This window comes from Monodelphis domestica, chromosome 2 (assembly GCF_027887165.1).
Source record: "Monodelphis domestica isolate mMonDom1 chromosome 2, mMonDom1.pri, whole genome shotgun sequence".
Taxonomy (NCBI): domain Eukaryota; kingdom Metazoa; phylum Chordata; class Mammalia; order Didelphimorphia; family Didelphidae; genus Monodelphis; species Monodelphis domestica.
In genome coordinates, this window is record NC_077228.1 from 213,785,042 (window position 1) to 213,805,168 (window position 20,127).

General features: G+C 39.0%; 1 protein-coding gene across 8 annotated transcripts in view; it reads right to left on the reverse strand.

Annotated features, from left to right (window-relative positions):
• The window catches only part of TMEM104 (transmembrane protein 104), an 86,497-nt gene that overhangs the window by 12,476 nt on the left and 53,894 nt on the right, over positions 1 to 20,127 (reverse strand). For all 8 annotated transcript variants that reach the window (XM_007482685.2, XM_056817196.1, XM_001369714.4 and 5 more), the window contains one exon: positions 14,268 to 14,361. In XM_007482685.2, coding sequence (XP_007482747.1) covers positions 14,268 to 14,361 — 94 coding nt within the window. The remainder of the gene's footprint in view (positions 1 to 14,267; positions 14,362 to 20,127) is intronic.

The following is a 20,127-nucleotide window of genomic DNA, read 5'->3' on the forward strand; positions in this document are numbered from 1 at the left end:
TAGGATCTGTGGGGACTCATGTGAAATTTCCTTCACTCCTTTAAAGGATCAAAAACAATCTCTATTTCTGGATGGGAACATTTCCTTTTGGAAAATATAGATAACTTTCCAAAAGACCAATTGGTCTCCTAGTTCCAAACAGACTCTGGTTTCAATCCAATTTGCATCTGAAATAATCATGGAGTTTGAGTTTGTGCTAACTTCATCTAGTATTACTTTAATTTTCACTGAACTGAGAAAGTTTGAAATCAATCTGACTGTCTTCCCACGTTCACTATTCCTTCTGACTTTCAAAAAAAAGCCTAGCTCACTCCATTCATCACCAAAGTAGAAGAAAAGGTCTTTTAAACAGCTTTTCAGACAAGGACTCTGTCCTGAATCTACATTATTTGTCCCCAAGAACACTGACAGTCTCTCCAACCATAAAAGTAACACAGGAAACCAGCACTTGATAAAAGAGCTATTTCTCTGCAGCAAATCAAGATTAAAAAAAAAATCACAAGTTCTGACTTTTCTCTCATCTTTCAACTTCTTTATACCCTAAAAGACACTGCAAATAGCACATGAGGGCAAAGGTCTCTCTACTTCATTCTAAACTTGGCAAGGCTAACTCAGTTTTTAATCATGGGGGAAATGGCAGCTAAGAGTTAAGGGACCTATTAGTAGGTTTATCTTCTTCTAGGAGTCTGAAAATGTCCAAGTTCAGGTATTGTCAGCTACCTTTAAGGGTAACAGCACTTACACCTTTTCCATTTCCCACACGGCTAATTAACTCAAAGAGTAGGGGAGAGAACAAGGTAGGAGAGCAGATAAGGAAAGATGAAGTGTATTACATAGGTGAACAAACTAGTTTTTTCTGGGGGGTAGGGATGGTTGCATGCAAAGACAATTGTCTTGGGAAAAAATGGGGGTCAGAATATTTCCTGGGTTTTTTTTGAGTCTGGGTTTCCTTTATCTTGCCCAGGCTGGAGTGCAATGGCCACTTATGGATCAATCCCATTACTGATTGGTGAAGAAGATGTGATCTGCTTTTTAACTTGTGCCAAGCTGCCCCTCCTTAATCAACTTGGTGCTTCCCCTTCCTTCCCATTCCTACTCCTGCCCCCTTTGAGTCACCATATTGGTGTCAAACCTAGTGAGGAAACCCAATTGGCTTGAATCCTATTATAGCAGGAACTCTGGATGAAGTAATTTCACCAGCCAGTCTCCTCAGTAGCAGGAATGGGAGTATAGCTGTGTACCTCTATGTTTGGCCTGGAGTCCCAATGTTCCTCATCTTAGAAGGGTTATGGTGGCTCTATAGGGGCATAGGTTTCCCTGAATTTGTTTCTAGTTTAAAAATTCAATCTATACTACATTACAGCTGTTAATAATTTCACACATAGATCATGTTGCTCACAATGTCTAGAACTTTTCTTCTTTATTCTACATATATTTTAGGGACTGGCAAATCAAGACATCTTAGAATAAAAATATTTGTACTCTAATGGTTTGAATCTGGGACATGGATATCACATTTCACTGGCAAAGGAGTCAGAGATGCCCACCCTTAAAAACTGATCAGAGAAGACCTGGAACTGAAATAGTAATGGCTTATGCTGAGGAACAGTGGGTCAATAAAGAGAAATTAAATGCCTTTGAAATGGTAAGCACTGTATTCATTTCTGGGGACACAAAATGAAGCAGAAAAGCTCCTGCCCTCAAGAAACTCACAGGCAAATAGAGGGAGACAATAAGCCAATATAGACAAACAGTGGAAATAATTAATGGAAGGAAGGCACTAGAATTAAAAAATGGCTGGAAAAAGTTTCCTGTAGAAGAAGAGATTTAGTTGGGTCTTAAAAGATGACAAGGAGGTCAGGAGTTAGAGTGAAGGAAGTACTGCTGCAGTTCTGGAAGACAACCAGAGAGAATGCTTGGATGGAGAATCTTATTTGCATAACAGTCAACAGGCCAATGCTGCTGGATCAAAGAGTATATATTGGGAACAAGGTCTTAAGAAAACTAGAGAGGGCAGCTAGGTGGTTCAGTGGGTAGAGTGCCAGGCTTGGAGTCAGGAAGACCTGGGTTCAGATTTGGCCTCAGACACTTCCTAGTTGTATGATCCTAGGCAAGTCACTTCACCCCAATTTCCTAGTTCTTACCACTCTTCATATTACCAATACTTCATACTGATTCTAAGCCAGTAAGGATTAAAAAAAAAGGAAAAGAAAAAGAAAACTGGAAAGGTAGGGGTGGAAGGAAGTTGGTTATGATATGAAGAGCTCTGAATGTCATAGAACTTTGGATGTGATTCTGGAAGGGATAAGGAGTCACTGGAATTTACCTAGTGGGAGAGGAAGGTGACATTGTTGAACCTTTGTTTTAGGGAAATCATTTTAGTAGGTGAAGGGAAGATGGATTGAATTAAAGAGACTAGTGAGAGTAAACAGAATTCTTGAGATTAACTGTGATCCTAAAGTATTACAGAGAATTTGGATAAAGGGTTACTTTGCAGTTAACTTGATTAAATACCAAGGGTACTAGGAAACTACAGTTATACGGTATGGTCTCTGCTCTCATAAAGATAAATAAATTAAAAACAGAAATAAGATAAAGTCAAAGACATAAAAGAGAAAGCGGATTTTCCTGCTTCGTTCCATTTTGTTGTGTATATATAAGAAGAAAAGAAGCTTTGGGGGTAATTAGGGTGATGTCTTTAAGAGATGATAGCATGTATGAGCAACAACAAAAAAAGGGGAAAAGTCTGCTTAGGAGAGGAAAAATCACACGAACTATCAGATATTCAAGGTGCCCATGGCTATGACCATGAGTTATTCAGGCAGTGCAGGTCTGATGGGCATCTCAGAAAAATTACAGAAGTCTGAACCACAAAAAGGTCTATAGGAAGAAAGTCAGACTCATTGGAATGCTGAGGAATTGCCCTGCTACCAATCTGAAGTTCTTTTCCCTTCAGAGGGGAGCTCAAAACACAATGTGGTGCTTTAAGTTCTGAGGACTTTAGGGTCCTAGAGAAGGTGGTCTTCACTGTACAGGGAGAAGAATCTCATCAGTATGTAGCTAATATGAGTCTGCTTGCAGGTGTCTCTTGCATGTTCTGTGGGAATAGAACAATGGTTGATCTATGCTTAATATATATACATTGATTATTATATGGGATTTGGGGATTGTCTTACCCACATATGAGCCATTTTATGAGATTTCCCAGAGCCCACTCTGGATGGGAACATAACCCAAAATTTGGGGCAGCTCCCAAGACTGAACTTGGTCCATGTAAACCCTGTGGTTGGGTTCTGGCCCATGGATTCTATACAAAATATTTGAGCTGGCTTCAATATACCCTTCCTGGCTATATCTCAAATTATCCTCCTCCCTGTACTCTGTTTCCAACCAAACTAGTTATTCTTGAACTTGACATATCATTTCCTGACTGTATATTTGTAGTCTGTCTCTGTTCATGTCCTTGGTACATTTCTAGTGTCTAGAATCACTTTCTCTTCATCTCTGCCTGCCAAAATCCTTAATTAACTAAGCCTTCCTTAAAAATTAAGTTTATTCCTCAGCTGAAAACGTTTTTTCTTTATTACATTTTCCTAGAGCAATTTGCCTAGATCCCCTCTTTTTTCCATTACACCCAAACTGTATTGTACTTACGTAGAACATACTGTTCCCCACTAACAGATCATATATTCTTTGAGGGTAGGGTGTCTGATATTTTTTATCTTTATATTCCCAGTGCTTTTGCACAGCATTTTGCCCTCTTGGCAGAGGCTTAAAAAACATTTGCAGTGAATTAAAAACTGAATACATCTTCTGAAATTGAAGCTACCCAAAGAAAGGATCTAAGCAAGTATTTAAAGCCTGTTACAATCTAGCTCCAGCTTCAACTTGTTTCATATGATTCCCCTTCACATACATCCCCTACTGTCCCTAGAATTAGGGTTTTATATTGCACCTCTGAGCCTTTTATCTAGGCTATCCTTCATGCTTAGAATGCACCTTGGACCCTCTGAATCCCTGGCTTCCCTCAAGGCTCAGCCCATGTGATATTTTGCACCATGCCCCTAGTCAAGTGTTCTCTTCTTCCTTAAATCCAATAAAAAAATATTTATCTGTCTACATGTTGTATCCTCTCAGGAGAATAGAGTTTTCTTAAGGACAAGGACTATTTCTTTTGTTTTTGTAACTACAGCACATAACCGGGGGGGGGGGGGGGGGGGGGACCAGAATAAATGAGATGTCATTTTTAATTTCCTGAGGTTTGAAGGTCTTTCTTGAACTTTTATAGAAACACCAAAGTCCAGAGGGGCTTGACCTTTCTTGTCAACATCCAAGATAAGAATTAAGAGCACACAAGCTGTGAATCAATCAACAGAGTGTGACAATGGGGATGAGGATGGGAAAGATGTCTAATGGATGCCCCAGACCCTTTTAACACATTGGTCTACTGTCTTCTAAACCAGTGGATGGTCTGAGAATAAATACCAGAGAGCCCAATCTTGAAGTATAAGGGAAGAGCCAAGAGATCCCTGGGGGGAAATTTTGATTCTGGGGGGTGGGAATTCTGGTGTGAAAAATGTCCTTTGTTTAGATGTTCCCAGGGAGCTCTCCAATCTCATTTTTACCAGGCAGTTCCACTAACATATCTAGCCAGTTTGGAAAACAAATATGGGGCATCTGTCAGTCGAAGTCGGGAAAGTAGAACAAGGAAACTTTATGAAATAAGCTTCAACTCGTCCATGAATATTGAGAAAGGACATTATATGACCCATTATAAAGGAAACAAAGACAAGAAATAATGTGAAAAGTGTGAGCTCAAAGTGCAAAAAATGAAGGAAGGGAACCCTACAGGCCCATAGCCATAGGAACTGAGGGAAGGGCAACACAAATCCAGAATGGTCTTTATGAGAAAGACTATTATTATTGTGGTTATTTTTTTTAAACCTTTAACATCTGTATTAGAATTGATACTGTGTATTGGTTCCAAGGCAGAAGAGCAGCAAGGGCTAAGCAATGGGGGTTAAGTGACTTACTCAGGGTCTCACAGTTAGGAAGTATCTGAGGCCAGACTGGAACTCAGGCCCTTCTGTCTCCAGGTATGGCTCTCTATCCACTGCCAGAAAGACTATTTATTTTTCATAATGCCAAGTTTGTAACCTCAGCAAAAGCTGTTTGTAGCAGTGTACCAATAGGAAGGTGAAAAACTGAAGCTAAGTAGTATTGTCACAGCCCCTTCAAACTGGAAAGCTTGAGCAGCAGCATACTGGAAATCCTGGGCTGTAACAGATTCTAATTACTAACTGATGAGCAGTACTCTAAAACAGTGCTGTCACACTAAAATAGAAACAGATCCTGGACACATATTGACTTAGAAAACCTCAAATTAACATCATCTTTGTTGTATTACATTTTTATTATTTTGTTAAATATTTCTTAATTATATTTTAATACTGTTCAGGCAGAAGGGTCTTGAGTTTGACACCTCCATTCTATGGGATCTATATCTGAGACACTTGTTACCTATGGCTATTTTGGTAGCTTCTCTCCTTGTTCTCTGAGTGTGCCACTGATGAATATAGATAACTAGATCTAAAGCAAGGGTCCACAAACTTTTTTGTTAGTGAAAGTCACTTTTCATTTTCCTGAGTGGAAAGGATATGGATTAAGAGTGAAATTCCTAAATAAAAGTGGAGGAGAGAAAAGACAATATCACCTTTATTTTCCTCTCTGTTATGACCTCTTTTAAAAAATCAAGGCTAAGAGGAGCAATCAGTGGATTGAAAGCCAGGTCTGGAGTTCTTGGTTCCTTGGGTCTTTGGTTCAAATCTGGCCTCAGACACTTCCTAGCTATTTGACCCTGGGCAAGCCACTAGGTAACCCTCATTGCCTAGTTCTTACTGTTCTTCATCACAAAGTATTTGGTGAATAAACCAACATTATTTGCCGCTTGCTCTACTTATACTGTAATTTGTTTTGGCCTTTTGGAATTCCAATTCAGCAGCTGGTAAAAAGCAAGTGGGGCAGGGGAACAGAACTAATTCCCTCACAAGCAACAGTGCATCTTGAGATCCTGTAGCCCTACTTTCTGGGCAGGGGCTCCTGGAAATCTTCCTCAGCCTCATTTCAACAGATGGCAGAACAAATTCCTAATTAAGCACAGAAAAAACACTTTACAATTCAGCACATTTATTTATGATTTTCCGGTCCCTTTGGCGCTCATTTTCCCCCTTTGTCTTTCTGCAGGCCAACCCAGTGTATTGCTTCCCATCCCACTAGCTGCAAAAGGAGTAGCCCCAGGCAGGGGCAGAGTAGAGGAGGATATAGTTGTATGGGAAGCAAGAGAGACTGCAGAAGGTGTGACATGACCCAGTTGCTTTCCAAAGCCAAAAAAAATTAAAACTTATTAAAAGCAAATTGGCAATTTTGCATCAACTTGAGTGAATAAACTTAACTAGAACTTAGAAAGGGGCTAAACTGAGTTTTCTTGTCCACTGTGTGTGGAGACAGAGATTTCATGGAGCAGGCTTGGGCCAAAGGTAATTATTTGGGAAGTTTTTAGCACTTTGGTTCCTAGACAGTCTTTTTATTTTTTTTAATTTGGAAATTTTTAATTAATTAAAAGTATTTTCCCATGGTTACAAGATTCATGTTTTTCCCCTCCCTTCCCCCGCTCCCGTAGCTGACATGCACTTCCACTGGGTTTTACATGTGTCATTGATCAAGACCTATTTCCCTATTATTAATATTTGCATTAGGGTGACTGTTTAGAGTCTACATCCCCAATCATGTCCCCATCAAATCATGTGATCAAGCAGTTGTTTTTCTTTTTAAGTTTTGGAAATTTTTATTTAATTAATTTAGAATATTTTCCCATGGTTACAAGATTCTTGTTCTTTTCCTCCCCTACCCCCACCTCCCTCCCATAGTGCACAATTCCACTGGATTTTACATGTGTCATTGAACAAGAATTATTTCCGTATTATTGATATTTGCACTAGAGTGATCATTTGGAGTTTATAAGCCCAATCAACCCATGTGATCAAGGAGTTGTTTTTCTTCTGTGTTTCTATTCCCACGGTTCTTTCTCTGGATGCAGATAGCGTTCTTTCTTATCAGTCCCTCAGAATTGTCCTTGATCACTGCATTGCTGCTAGTAGAGAAGTCCATTACGTTTGATTGTACCACAGTGTATCAGTCTCTGTGTACAGTGTTCTCCTGGTTCTGCTCCTTTCACTCTGCATCAATTCCTGGAGGTCATTACAATTCACATGGAATTCTTCCAGTTCATTATTCCTTTTAGCACAATAGTATTCCATCACCAACAGATACCATAATTTGTTCAGTCATTCTCTAATCAAAGGGCATCCCCTCGTTTTCCAATTTTTTGCTGCCACAATCCCAGACAGTCTTGACAGCAGATGGGTGGGGGGGAAGAAGGGAGGTCCTGTTAAGAGTTGACAAGTCTGTGATGTTTGGCAGTTTCATAGGATGAAAGATTTCCTTCTTTCTTTAGGTGACCTGACACTGCTGCCTTGGGGTAGTGACATGGAAGAAAATTTTCTGCTGGATTCAAAATGAAAAATAGCTGTGGTTCCAAAAATACCAGGTAAAAACTGATCCCGTAGGCTTAGCTGCATTTTACAGTTTACCTAATAGGGCCAATTCTTCTTTTGGTCCAGATAGTCTGCATCCTTAAGGTTTATTTTTTAAACCCCAAGAGAGGTATGGATACCTCATAAAGAAAAATCAGTCAATAAGTATTTATTATGTATCTAATACGTGTCAGGTATTGTGTTGGCAATATGGGTATAAAGACAAAGATGGAACAGTCCTTAAACCCAAAGGGAGTGTAGAGAGGCATTTAGAATCTCTGAGCTCTGAAAAAAGCTGGGAATTTGAAGAGGTGAAGGTAAAGGGAAGCCAGAGAGATGGGAAATAGAAAAGCAGGTGTGAGAAGCAGCTGATAGGACTATTTCATTGGCACACAGAGCACATGAAGGAAGAGGACTGTGTAATAAGTACAAGTAGGGGACAGCCAGATTGTAGAGGGCTATGTCTACATCTCATCTTGGAGTCACTGGGACTTTTGAAATAAGGAAGTGATGTGGTCAAACTTGCATTTTAGAAATGTTAGAGAACAGGAGAAAAGATTAGAAATAAGAGACTGCAGGCAAAGAGAATAACCAGGCGGTCATGGTAGCAATTCAAGGCAAGAAGTAATGATGGCCTGAATTAGGGTGTTCTGCAGGTGAATGAGAAGGGAACAGATTCAAGAGATGTTGTAAAAGTAGAAATGATGAAACCCAGCAACAATATGAGGAATGAAGAGTTAAGGAACTAGGTGGGTAACAGGAGAAACAGTCTGATTTTCAATCAAGAGAAGTTAATGTAGAGAGTACTTGCGACTTATGACCCCTTGTGGTTGTTACCTCTAGCAACATTCCTAAAAAAAAGTACAAGGCACTGGAGAGAACTGACATTCTATTACCACTTGTTTCAGAAAAAGAACAGAGGTGAAAACAAATGTCAAAGGTAGTGATGTTATCACCAGAACCAAAGGGCAAATGGCCTTTTCAGGATAGGCTGCTCTCTGCCCTATCTCACAAGATAGGCAGCCACAGCTGCCAAGATCCTCCTCACTACTGTCATCTTTTTCTAGCAATATACTGGGATTAGGGACCTAGGAATAGGACCAGCTCTCAGAATGGGAGAAATGAGGAAACAGTGGCAACAAGGGAATAGCTGCCACTTGTCCAGGAAGAAGAAAAATCTTTAGATAGCTATAGTTGAGAGGGAACAGCTTCCAAGGTTCAACTATATTCATAGCCCCTGGGACTAACTTAGGAATCTATTAGTTATTTGATAAAACACTGAGTTCTAGTTAAAAGAAGAGGGAGAGGCACAGGCCACAACTCAAGGGATGAATGCTTTGTCTTGCTGAGAAGCTCTGCCAGATTCAACTTCTAGATACTTTCTTTGCCTCAGAAGCTAATTTTGTTTTAAAATCTGGAAAAGATGGGAGCCTAGTGCAGAGGGAAAGTATGCCCACAACACTTAGATCAAAATAGGCAAAACATACTAAAAGACGGGCCTAGAGGCCTTTCTGGCAAGAGGTCCAAACCTCCTCTGTGGGTGGGGTTCTGAATCTGAACTAAACCCAGTTTGTCTTACATTCTGCCCTGCCAAAAATCACTGCTTACTGTAAGCCCCCTTCTTCTACTTTTGTAATTTTCTATTCCTTAATAAAACAGAAAAAATCCATTGCACCAAATAGCTAGAGCAAAGTGTGAAGGCTATTAACTATCATTATCTGGGGCAGCCGTCCCCTTGATTACATTTAAAGCATGAATTTCCCCTACACTTCTCCTAACATTGCCTCTGTCCTCTCTGACAAGGGGAAGAAAATAAGAAGAGGACACAGTATTTGTGCCAAGATTTAATGATCCTCTTCCCCACTGTCAATACAGTGAGAGCAGGACTGACCAATCAGGAGCCAGACAGGTGTCAGTTCTCAGGGACACAAGAGTGAGGATGACCTGATATAGCTGGGTCAAAAGGATTTGGACTAATGAAGAGACTGCATTTTTCATCTTTACACACCACTACTTGAAAAGACTACTTTTTCTTTGAAGGATAGTAGGGCTTGCAAAACTTTAATGTTCACAAACTATTTTTAAAAAAAGAAATAAATGTCCTGTATAAATGTATAAATGTCCTAGGCCACCCTGACTTCAGCCTTATAGAGACAAACCCCTCTATTACTTAGGGTGATTTGGTGTTAACACTGCTATTCTTGGGTTGGCTAATCTTGGTGTTACTAATTCATATGGTCATGGTTTTTCCACAATAAGCAGTGAAGCTGACTTGTACCAGGTTTCTAGAGCGTAGAAATTTAAGATGAGAGCACAACCTCTAAGAGTAACATATATGATTAGACCAACTGAACTATGCTATGTATCGGATGGGGTTTCTCAGGGGAACAAAGATAGATGAATTTCAGATTTATATGATGCAAAGTTGGAAGGAAGAGTTACTATGCTGAATGAGAGAATCAAATTTTGGTTTTGTTTTTAAACCCTTGCTGACTGTCTTAGAATCAATAATAAGTTCAAAGGCAGAAAAGTGGTAAGGGCTACACAATCTGGGTTAAGGGACTTACACACAGCTAAGAAATGTCTTTTGCTAGTTTTGAACACAGGATCTCCCATTTCCAGGTCTAGCACTTTATCCATTGAGCTTCCTACATCCCCTGGACAGAATCAAATTTTTAAAAAAAGATCTTGATAGGTTGGAAATTTTGGTAAAACAGATTAATTTGTCAAAGCTAATGATGAAATTTGCTAGTGATAAATGGAAGGTCGTGTACTTGGTTTGAAAAAAGTCCCCTGCACAAAAACAAGATGAAGATGACATGGAGACATGACCATGAAGTTTTAGGTGACTATTATGACAGCACTGTCATATGACTAAAAAAGATTAATAATATTTTAGAATAGATAAGAGAATAATGGCCAGAATCAGAAAGAGAAAAGTAGCACTGCCCTCTACTTCTGATCTGATGACAGCTGGAGCATTGTTGAGCTCTATGCATCTAGGCAAATCTGTATAAATCCAGGAGGATGAATGAGATGGGAAATCATGTTACATAGGGAACAGTTAAAAGAATTGTGGTTCCTGAGTCTGAAGAAGAAAAGATTTAGGTGGAGTAATGATAACAATCTTCCGTAAGAAAGGCTACCTTAAAGAAAGGAGTAAGACTTATTCTGTGCCATTCCTAAGGGTAGAATTAGCAAAAATGAGAGTGATAGGAAGGCAGATTTTGTTTCACTTTAATGAAGAACTTCCTAACAATTATAGCTATGGAATGTAGTAAGCTCTCTAGAACTGTAAGTGTTCAGAGACTGAATGACCATCTATCAAGGAAATTATAAATGGTCTTCATTCACAGTATGGCAGGTTGGATTATGAGGTTTCTGCCAAAGCTAAGGTTCTATTATACTGATTATACCTGAGAAGATTATAAGTTTTATAAATAAAAGGATGCCTAAAAATTATTTGAAGTGTTAGTGTACATTGAGTCTATTAGTAGTTAATTTTGAGTCCTTTCATGAAGAAGTTCTTTTTGCATTGTGATATGTTGTTATTAGAACTGAAGTGCTGAAGAAGTCATGCTTAGTGAAAGGGCTAGCTAGATAAGGAGACTGTGCAATAGTAGAGCTATGATGAGAGAAATTCAAAGTTCTACTCCTCAGGATACTGTCTGCGACTTTTATCCTGAAGCTCACATGAAGACTCTTTGGCTCAGTGAACCAAAGTGGAAGCATATACTTATAACCACTTGTAACTAAATAAACTCATCCCAACTGTTCTGGACATGGGCTAACCTAGACCCTTTGATTCGTGCTTAAGGATTAAAATTAAATGAGACACTCATGAACTGAGTAAGGGTAATATTTCTCCAAGTGGTATTTCCTTTAAAGCCTCCAGAAAAAAACTGGTATAATCTTATGAAGCTGTTGGGGGTCCCCTGTTAATAATAATAACCTGGCTGCTAATATCTTGCAGCCCCTTATTTGCTTGAAAGCACCCTATTTTCCAAGCCACAGTGCCAACCTCAGCTCTTGTCTTCAGGGAACTCATTCCACCAATCCCTCAAATCTACAAGCACATGAGTGATTCCAACAATGAGAGAAAGTAGAACTTTTCAGGGAAATCTTATTACCTGCTTTAATTCCCAATCATGATCATTCCAACTGCTATTTTCCTCCCTAGTTTCCACAAGGTTTGACACATTCTTCAGTGAAAACCTCTAGATGAATAATTGTATGTTCCACCAGTAGTATATTAATTCTCCCCTCCATTAGCAAAGCCTTTTCATTTGTGTGATTACCAAATGCACTGATCTTTCTTATCCAAACCCATTGATCTTTTCCTATACCTTCTGGGTAGTCTTTAAAGATCAAAAGCTCAGGTATCTCTAGCTGTCTAATAAAAGGCATTTTCAGTCTCTTTATGTTAGCTGACTAGCCTCTCTAGACCTGTCAATTAAGAGCCATGGAATACTCAATTCTAGTATAGTCTCACTTTCCTAATCAAACATTCATTCCACCAATTCCACAGAGTGAAGAGATTTTTTCTTTATCACACAAAAAAGGTTTTCCATAAACACTAAATAAGAACTTAGCTACTAGAAACCAGGGCCCTGTATTTGGCCATCCAATTATCCAGGGCTCCCTTTCTTCTACAACATTCTTCTTTGGCAACTCACTTACCTCTTGTGCAAAAGGAACACTTTTTTGATCATATCACCCAACCAAGAAACAGTAGCTCTACTCATCCCTAATAAAATATGCTGGAGGTGTTAATAGGTTCATTTCTTCCTCTAAGTACTTGGGACCAACCAAGACAAATGTGCTAGTCACCCCTGGATGAGGATTTTTAGACATAAGGAAGCAAAAATCCCAAATTCTTACACACTCAAGTCTGGATGGATAAGATAGTATCCTCAACTTCTGGGCCCAAGACAGATTTGGCTGAATTATCTGTGACACAATTGTTAAATGTGTGTTTTCCCAAATTGTACCTATGAAGTAGACTGATCCCGTCGAATAGGGTTTTAAATGTTTTAAAAGAAATTCTTTGACTGCAGTGCCTCTTCAGGGGTAATGAAAGCCCAGGGGAGTTTATAACTCCAGGGTCAGCAGCACACATGACTACTAATGACTAATCTGGCTCTATACTCTTTGAAGGGAATAGGGCAAAGTATTTAGCCTTCATACACAGCAATTAGCATTCTGTTTCAGCAGGAATGCAGCACTATCTTGGAGCAGAGCCCTACCTCATCACTATATGATGTTGGCTAAGTCATTTATCTTTTTGAATACTTGGTTCCTTATTATTAAAATGGAAAAGGCCATAAAACTGTGCATACTGTTTGAACCAACAATACCACTACTAGGTCTGTATCCCAAAGAGATCAAAGAAAAAGGAAAAAAGACATATGTACAAAAAAATTTATAGCAGCTCTTTTTGTAGTGATAAAAAATTGGAAACTGAGGGGGTGTCCAACAACTGGGAATGGCTGAACAAGATGTGGAATATGGTTGTAATGGAATACTACTGCGCCATAAAAAATTATGGAATAGGGTGATTTCAGTAAAACCTGGAAAGACATATCAGGAGAACACTGTACACAGCAACAGTAATATTGTACAATGATCAACTGTGAAGCATTTAACTATTATCAGCAATGCAAAGATCCAAGAAAACTCCAAGGACACATGATGAAAAGTGCTATCCACCACAATAGAAGAAGCAGAGAATCTGAATACAGATCAACACATACCATTTTCTACTTTATTTTCTTCATGAGTTTTTTCTTGTATGTGTAAGCCATGTCTTCTTTCATGATAAAATAAATATGGAAATATATATTGCATGACAGCACTGGTATAATCTATATCAAATTATTTACCATCTCAGGGAGGAGGGGGAGGAGAGGATATGCATTGCAAAATATCAGAAAACAACTGTTAAAAATTTTTTCTATGTGTAATTAAAAAAAAATTAAATAAAAAAAATCAAATTAAAGACCTGGAGGAATTTCATGTAAACTGCAAAGACCTCCAGGAATTGATGCAGAATGAAAGGAGCAGAACCAGGAGAACATTGTACACAGAGTACACATTGTACACATTACTAGTAGCAATGCAATGACCCAGGACAATCCAGAGAAACATATGAGAAAGAACTGTGGGAGCAGATATGCAGAAGAGAAACATATGATCAATCATGTAGTTCAATATGGATATGATTAGGGTTTTGATGTTAAAAAGATTACTCTATTGCAAATATGAATAACATTGGTTTTGAGCAATGATACATGTATAACAGTGGAATTGCTTGTCAGCGTGGGGAGAGGGGAAGGAAAAGGTGGGGAAATCATGAATCAGGTAACCACGGAAAAATATTCTAAACAAAAAAGAAAATATTTGAATTAAAAAAACAAAACAGTGATACAAAGAATACACCTAAGTCTCCCGTTTATTTGCAGGACTAGTTGGAGATAAGTGAAACAATATATGTGAAGTACACTCCCACAGGCGCTTAAAGCTATTTCTTGAATTATGTGCTCAAGTTCTTTCAAAAGAAGGCAATGTCAGTTGTGATTATGTTAGATAGATGGAATTCCCAGAAAGTTATGTGAGGCAGTAGGGGAGAAAAAGGCAAAGGAAATTAGAGAGACTTGTAATATTTCTCAGACTTACCAATCCATCTCATCAGAGATGTCAGGATCTGGAGGTACTTGGTCTTTTGGACATCAAAGAAAGTGAAAGGTCCCAGGAGTAGTGTGAACACAGCCTAGAGAAGAAAAATCAGAGTAAAGGGATAAAAAGGTCAGTCTATAAATAACTTAATGTTTAGGTAGGGAACTACAATAATATTAATTAGCATTTATATAGTATCTATTATTTATGTGGCAGGCACTATGCAAAGCACTATTACAAATATTATCTTATTTGATCCTCATAACAACCCTCTGAGGTAACTGCTACTCACATTTCATTTTACAGATAAGGAAATTAATGCAAACAGGGGTTAAGTGATTTGTCCAAGGCCATATAGCTAGTAAGTGTTGGTGGTTGGATTTGAAATCAGGTCTTCCTAATTCCAGGGTCAGCACTGTATTCACTGTACTACCCAGCTACCTCCAATTATCTTAACTCTAAGAGAGTCTCTACCTGCAAATGTCTAATTGAATTGATGTCTAATTCAATTTACATTTGGATTAACGTAACCTAAGTTAGTTTAGGCTATCCTTGGACTTGGATAAATTTTATGGACTAGCGATAGAATCAGAAATGAAAACTATTAACTATTCGCTTTCTCCTCATTTACAAATTTCTGAGAGGCAGTGGAACCAGGATGGCAGAGAAAAGTTAAAAGTCAAGAAAAAGGCTAGAAAAATGAGCAAAAAAACAAAAAAGAAACTCAACACAGAGTTATTTTATTTCTATTTTTTCCAATTAACATGAAAGTTTCCAATATTTTTCAAAGAATATTGAGTCTTGAATTCTCTTCTTCCCTCCCAAACCCCTATTTGCCTTGAGATGGTAAGCAAACTCAGATTTTACATGTGCAATCTTATAAAACATTTTTCCATAGTAATCCTTTTGTGGAAGGAAACTCAAATAGAAAAAAAAAAGTGAAAAAAGTTTGCTTTGGTCTGGATTCATACTCAGTTCTTTTTCTCTGAAAATAGATAATATTTCTTATCATGAGTCCAGAATTGCTAAGAAGAGAAAACAGAATTTTTTGGGGGGAAACCAAAACACAAACTCAGAAGAGAACAACAAAGTTAGTACTGTTATATCCAAAGCTTCAAAGGAAAATGTGAATTATCCTCAAGTCCAAAAATGTGGCAGGCTGAGATCCTCAGGTCCAGGGACCCTCAGCAAGGCCCAGGCCCATAGAGTAGAAAGTTCCCAGCAACATTCCCCCTCCCTTCTCTCCTTCTGCATCTAGGTTATGTTTGTGCTCACTATCCCTAGAAACCCAGGCAAGCTCTTGTGTATGTGTCATGCAAACTAGGCAAATCCTTGTGTATGTACCATGTAACCTATGGACATTCCCCTGGTCCTCCAATCTCTGCATGAGATGTACCCTAGAAAATCACTTTTGTAGCTTAGGGTCTCTCTGTAAAACAGTACCTGTTACCATGTATATTGGGTAAGCTTGGATAGAAACTCCAGCTTGTATTTCCCCTCCTATAAAAATCATGATTACTCTCAATAAAGTGCCTTGTTTGCCAATCTGTGAGTCTGGTCCTCCTGGTCCTTTATCATTTCTCTTACCTGCCTGCCTTCGGAGATCCCAGACTGTTGTCATTGGCAGGACACTGGCTGGCCAGTCCCTGTCATTGACACAAAAAGAATTCCTGGAAGAACTCAAAAAGAATTCTAAAAAGCAATTAAGAGAGGTAGAGGAAAGACTGGGAAAAGAAATGAGAGTAATGCAAGAAAATCATGAAAAAGAGTTGACAGCTTGGTAAGTGAAGCAATAGCCTAGAACTGGTTAAAATAGAAATGGAATAATCCACCAATTGCCTACTGAAAGAGATCCCCAAAATGAAAATTCTCAGGAATATTATAGCCAGATTTCATTGCTTTTATCATAAGGGCAGTTAGAAGTAGTATACATAGATAGAGGGCAAAGGTGAGAGATGAGTATTTTGGAATGCTATCTAAAAAAAATTAAATTAAGGGATGAGAAAGAGGAATGCATTGGGAGAAGAGTTGAGGAAGAAGTAGAATTGAGTAAATTATCTCACATGAAAGAGCTTTTTACAGTAGAGGGGAAGATGGGGGATGTGGGGAGGAAAGCACTTGAACCTTAAGTTCATTGGAATTAGTTCAAAGGGGGAAGAATATTCTTACTAGGTACAAAAATCTGTCTTATCCCATAGGAAAAGGTGGAGAAGTAGATAAGAGAAGGAGAAGGGGCTAAGAGAAAGGAGGGCAAATTGGGGGAGGAAAGCAGTCAGAAATAAAACACTTTTGAGGATGGACAGGGTGGAAGGGGAGTAAGTAGGATAAACAAGGGGAAAATAGAATGGAGAGTAATGTATAATAATTGTTAACAGAGAAAAAAAGTAGGTGGTTAAGTCACCTATGTGGTGAATTCTGTACTAGATCTCAGGCAAAGGAGAATGAAAAGACATAGATTAATTCAACATAAATTGAATAAATATGTGATGAGGTGACCTGGAATAGACAATCATATAGTTATTAATCAGAGAAATCTTTTAGTTTGAAAAGATGAAGAAGAGACCTGGGGAAGAATAGCTGGACTGACCCCCAGGACAAACTACTCAGAGCAGTAGCATTACAGGAAGAAACAAAAAGGAACCAAATCTGCCAAAGATTTATGGGGAAATGGGAGAACAGATTGCAACTTTGGATCACCTGGGACACCTAGCTCTCTTTCTCTTCTTCAGACAGCTGGAAAGAGAACTTACAAAAGATTTTTCTCCATTTCCCTTGGAAACTGACCTCTGTAAAACTTGAACCCTCTTTACAAAAAGGAAAGTAATGACTCAGGGGTGTGGAGAAGACTTTCATGCCAAATTTGCTACTCAGAGCACAGGAGAAGAATTTAGCCGTTAGCTGGGTTTAAGACGATGGTTCCATTTCCAATCTGCCACTCAGAAGCTGCTCTTAGCATCAGACCTTATTAACATTTACACTGTGCCATTCTCTCACATTAATGCTAATGATACCCACCAGAGATACACCAGACTGGGCTCCTGAAAGCTGAAATGTGGAGAGAGGGACAAACTTCTGGGAGCTAGGATCTAGTCTTGTGATCTCAGTGAATACATTAAAGCTGCTCATCATGGTCCCTGTGACAGGCAGGTGCTTGGCAAAATGGGGAAGGATGAGCTGTACTACCTTCCCCCATCCCAATCTGCCCAGAAGAGGGTTGTGGAAGGGGGTGGGGGCGTGGAGACAGCAGGATGTGTGAAGAAGCTGTGACCTCTTATCCAAGTCCATTACTGCTGTGAGAATGAATGACATTAAAGACTAAAGTGTTGCTCAAGGAAAAGGCTCTAATTAGGCAGGGCGGATAAGGTCTCTTGGCAGTCACCAGGGATGGAGAGAAAGAGCAAAAGTGAGAGCTCTTTTTCACTTGTGAGTCTAAGGATCTCTACTGACTTTGTTCAAGAATGGGTAAAGCCTACCCACCCAGGTGGACTGGGAAAGCTGGGGAGTCAGGTAGTTCTAGGAAAAACCTAGGGGCAACTAGGATTTTGAACTTACTCCCCTTTCATTCCACCTCTGGAGTGGGATGCTAAGAATGCAGTCATGCAGGCAGAGTCACCATCTAGATTTCTTTAGCAAGTCTGTATGCAACACCATCACTAAGTCATTTAGGAAAATTACCACTTCAGGGAAGCTTTCCACTGATGAGTTTCTTTTTGAAGGGTGGGAGAGGGAAGTGACTTGGGGAAGATGAATAAATACAAAGTCATTTGCTACAAATGTTCCCAAAGGACCACAGCACACACACTGGTAACAACTCCTGCTTCAGCTCCCCAGTTCTCTGCTTGACTAGAGGTCAGTCTCACTTTCCTGACCTTCAGTTTCTCTATGTGAAAAATGACAAGGATATCCAGTACTTATTTAGGTGCCACTAATTCAATGAGTGACAGAGCTGTATACAGTTTTTTGAATGGCTTTAGTTAAGAAAGGGAAATGATTTTGCAAATAGGACAATTAGGACTGGGTAAAGTGCAAACAAAAAATAATTGACGTTTCTGTGTCACTCATAGACCTTTCTACTAAAGGCACTTCCACTTACTACTAAATGGAGTACAAAACCAAGGGTTAAGGATCCTGACACTGACCTAGGGAAGAATACTGGGATGTTTATTCTGGAGTTAGTCCCAAGTAAAAGAGGACAGGAAGTTATATGAAGGCAAACTTAGTGAGAAGAGAATTCTGTTACATAAGTCATTTAGGGAAATTATAAGGGTAGTCCTGGGATAGGTTAGATCAGCATTCATTAAGGAAGTAATACATGCAGCTTACAAAGAGGTAAAGTGGTGAGATCACAAGAGAAGTCCAACAGGTCCTGGGGACTTAGGCAGGAAGGGAGGTTAAGAAAGGGAGCAGAAGGCAGGACAAAGCCTAGTCTTTGTGAATATGACTATTATGTTGCAAATAGTTGGCTCTGGATTTTACATGGTCACATATACTCTTCCACCAATTAGCACTACATATTTCTTCATCATCAAACATTTACTGAGTGCCCATTATGTGTAAAAAAAATGAGATACATTAGGCATACAAGATATTCCCTGCCTTCTAAGAGTTTTTACAATTTTAGTTGAGGATACAGAACATATATATATATATATATATATATATATATGAACTCTAAAGAGTAATCGTTAATTCATTCTTCATATTTATAGCCTCATGGCCTACCACAATGCCTGGCAATTAATTGATCAAATAAACATTTATTAAGTACCTATACTGTGCCAAGAGCTGAGGATATAAAAAGAGACAAAAGATAGTCCCTTTCCTCAAGGAATTTACACTCTAATGGGGGGGGGGGAGATAGATATGTGTATAAAAGTGATCATATATATAAATACATGATAAATAGGAAATAATTAACAAAAGGAAAGCAACAGGAATGGTTTCCTGTGAAAGGTGGGATTTTAATTGGGATTTAAAGGAAGCCAGGGAGATAAGGATAAGAGATAAGGAGGGAGAACTTTCCAGGCAAGGGGGACAACGAGAGAACACATCTGGAGCTGACAAATTTATTTATAAAACAACAAAAAGGTCAGGGTTGACAACTGGATCAAAGAGAACATGTTGGAGGAATAACATGTGAGAAAAATGGGAAGATGGGGATAGGTTATAAAGGGCTTTGAATGCCAAACAGAGCATTTTAAATTTGAACCTCAAATAGGGAAACCACTAAAGTTCACTGAGCAGAGGGATGCCATGATCAAATTTGTGCTTTAGGAAAATAATTTTAGTGGCTGAATGGAAAATGGATTAGCATGGTAAGCAACTTAGGCAGGCTGAGCTGCTTGGTTATTGCCAGGCAGTATTAACAATAACCACTGTAGGCTATTATAATAGTCCAGGTATATGATGAAATCCTGTACTAGAGTGGTGGCAATGTCTGAGGAGAGAAAGGGGCCCATTTGAGAAATGTTGCAAATGTAAAATCCACAGGCCTTGGCAATAGATTGGATATAGAAGGCTGAGAGATGGCGAGGAGTCCAGACTGACTCCTAGGATATGAGCCTGACAGATCAGGATTGCCTTCTACAATAATAGGTAAAGTATTTGTGAAGAGACCTTTTCGAGGACACTAGCAATTTAATATTCAAAGCTGGACAGCAGACAGGACTGATTTTTATAACAATTTTTAAATAACTAAGCACACAGAGTCAAGTACACCATTCATGACCCAACTTTGTCACAACAAACACAGACAGACTGTTAAATACTGGCCCCTTTCAAGAGTTGATTAGCTCATGCATCAGAGGCAACTGAGACCATACATCAGAGGCTACTGAGACAGAGACAGACAAAGGTTGGA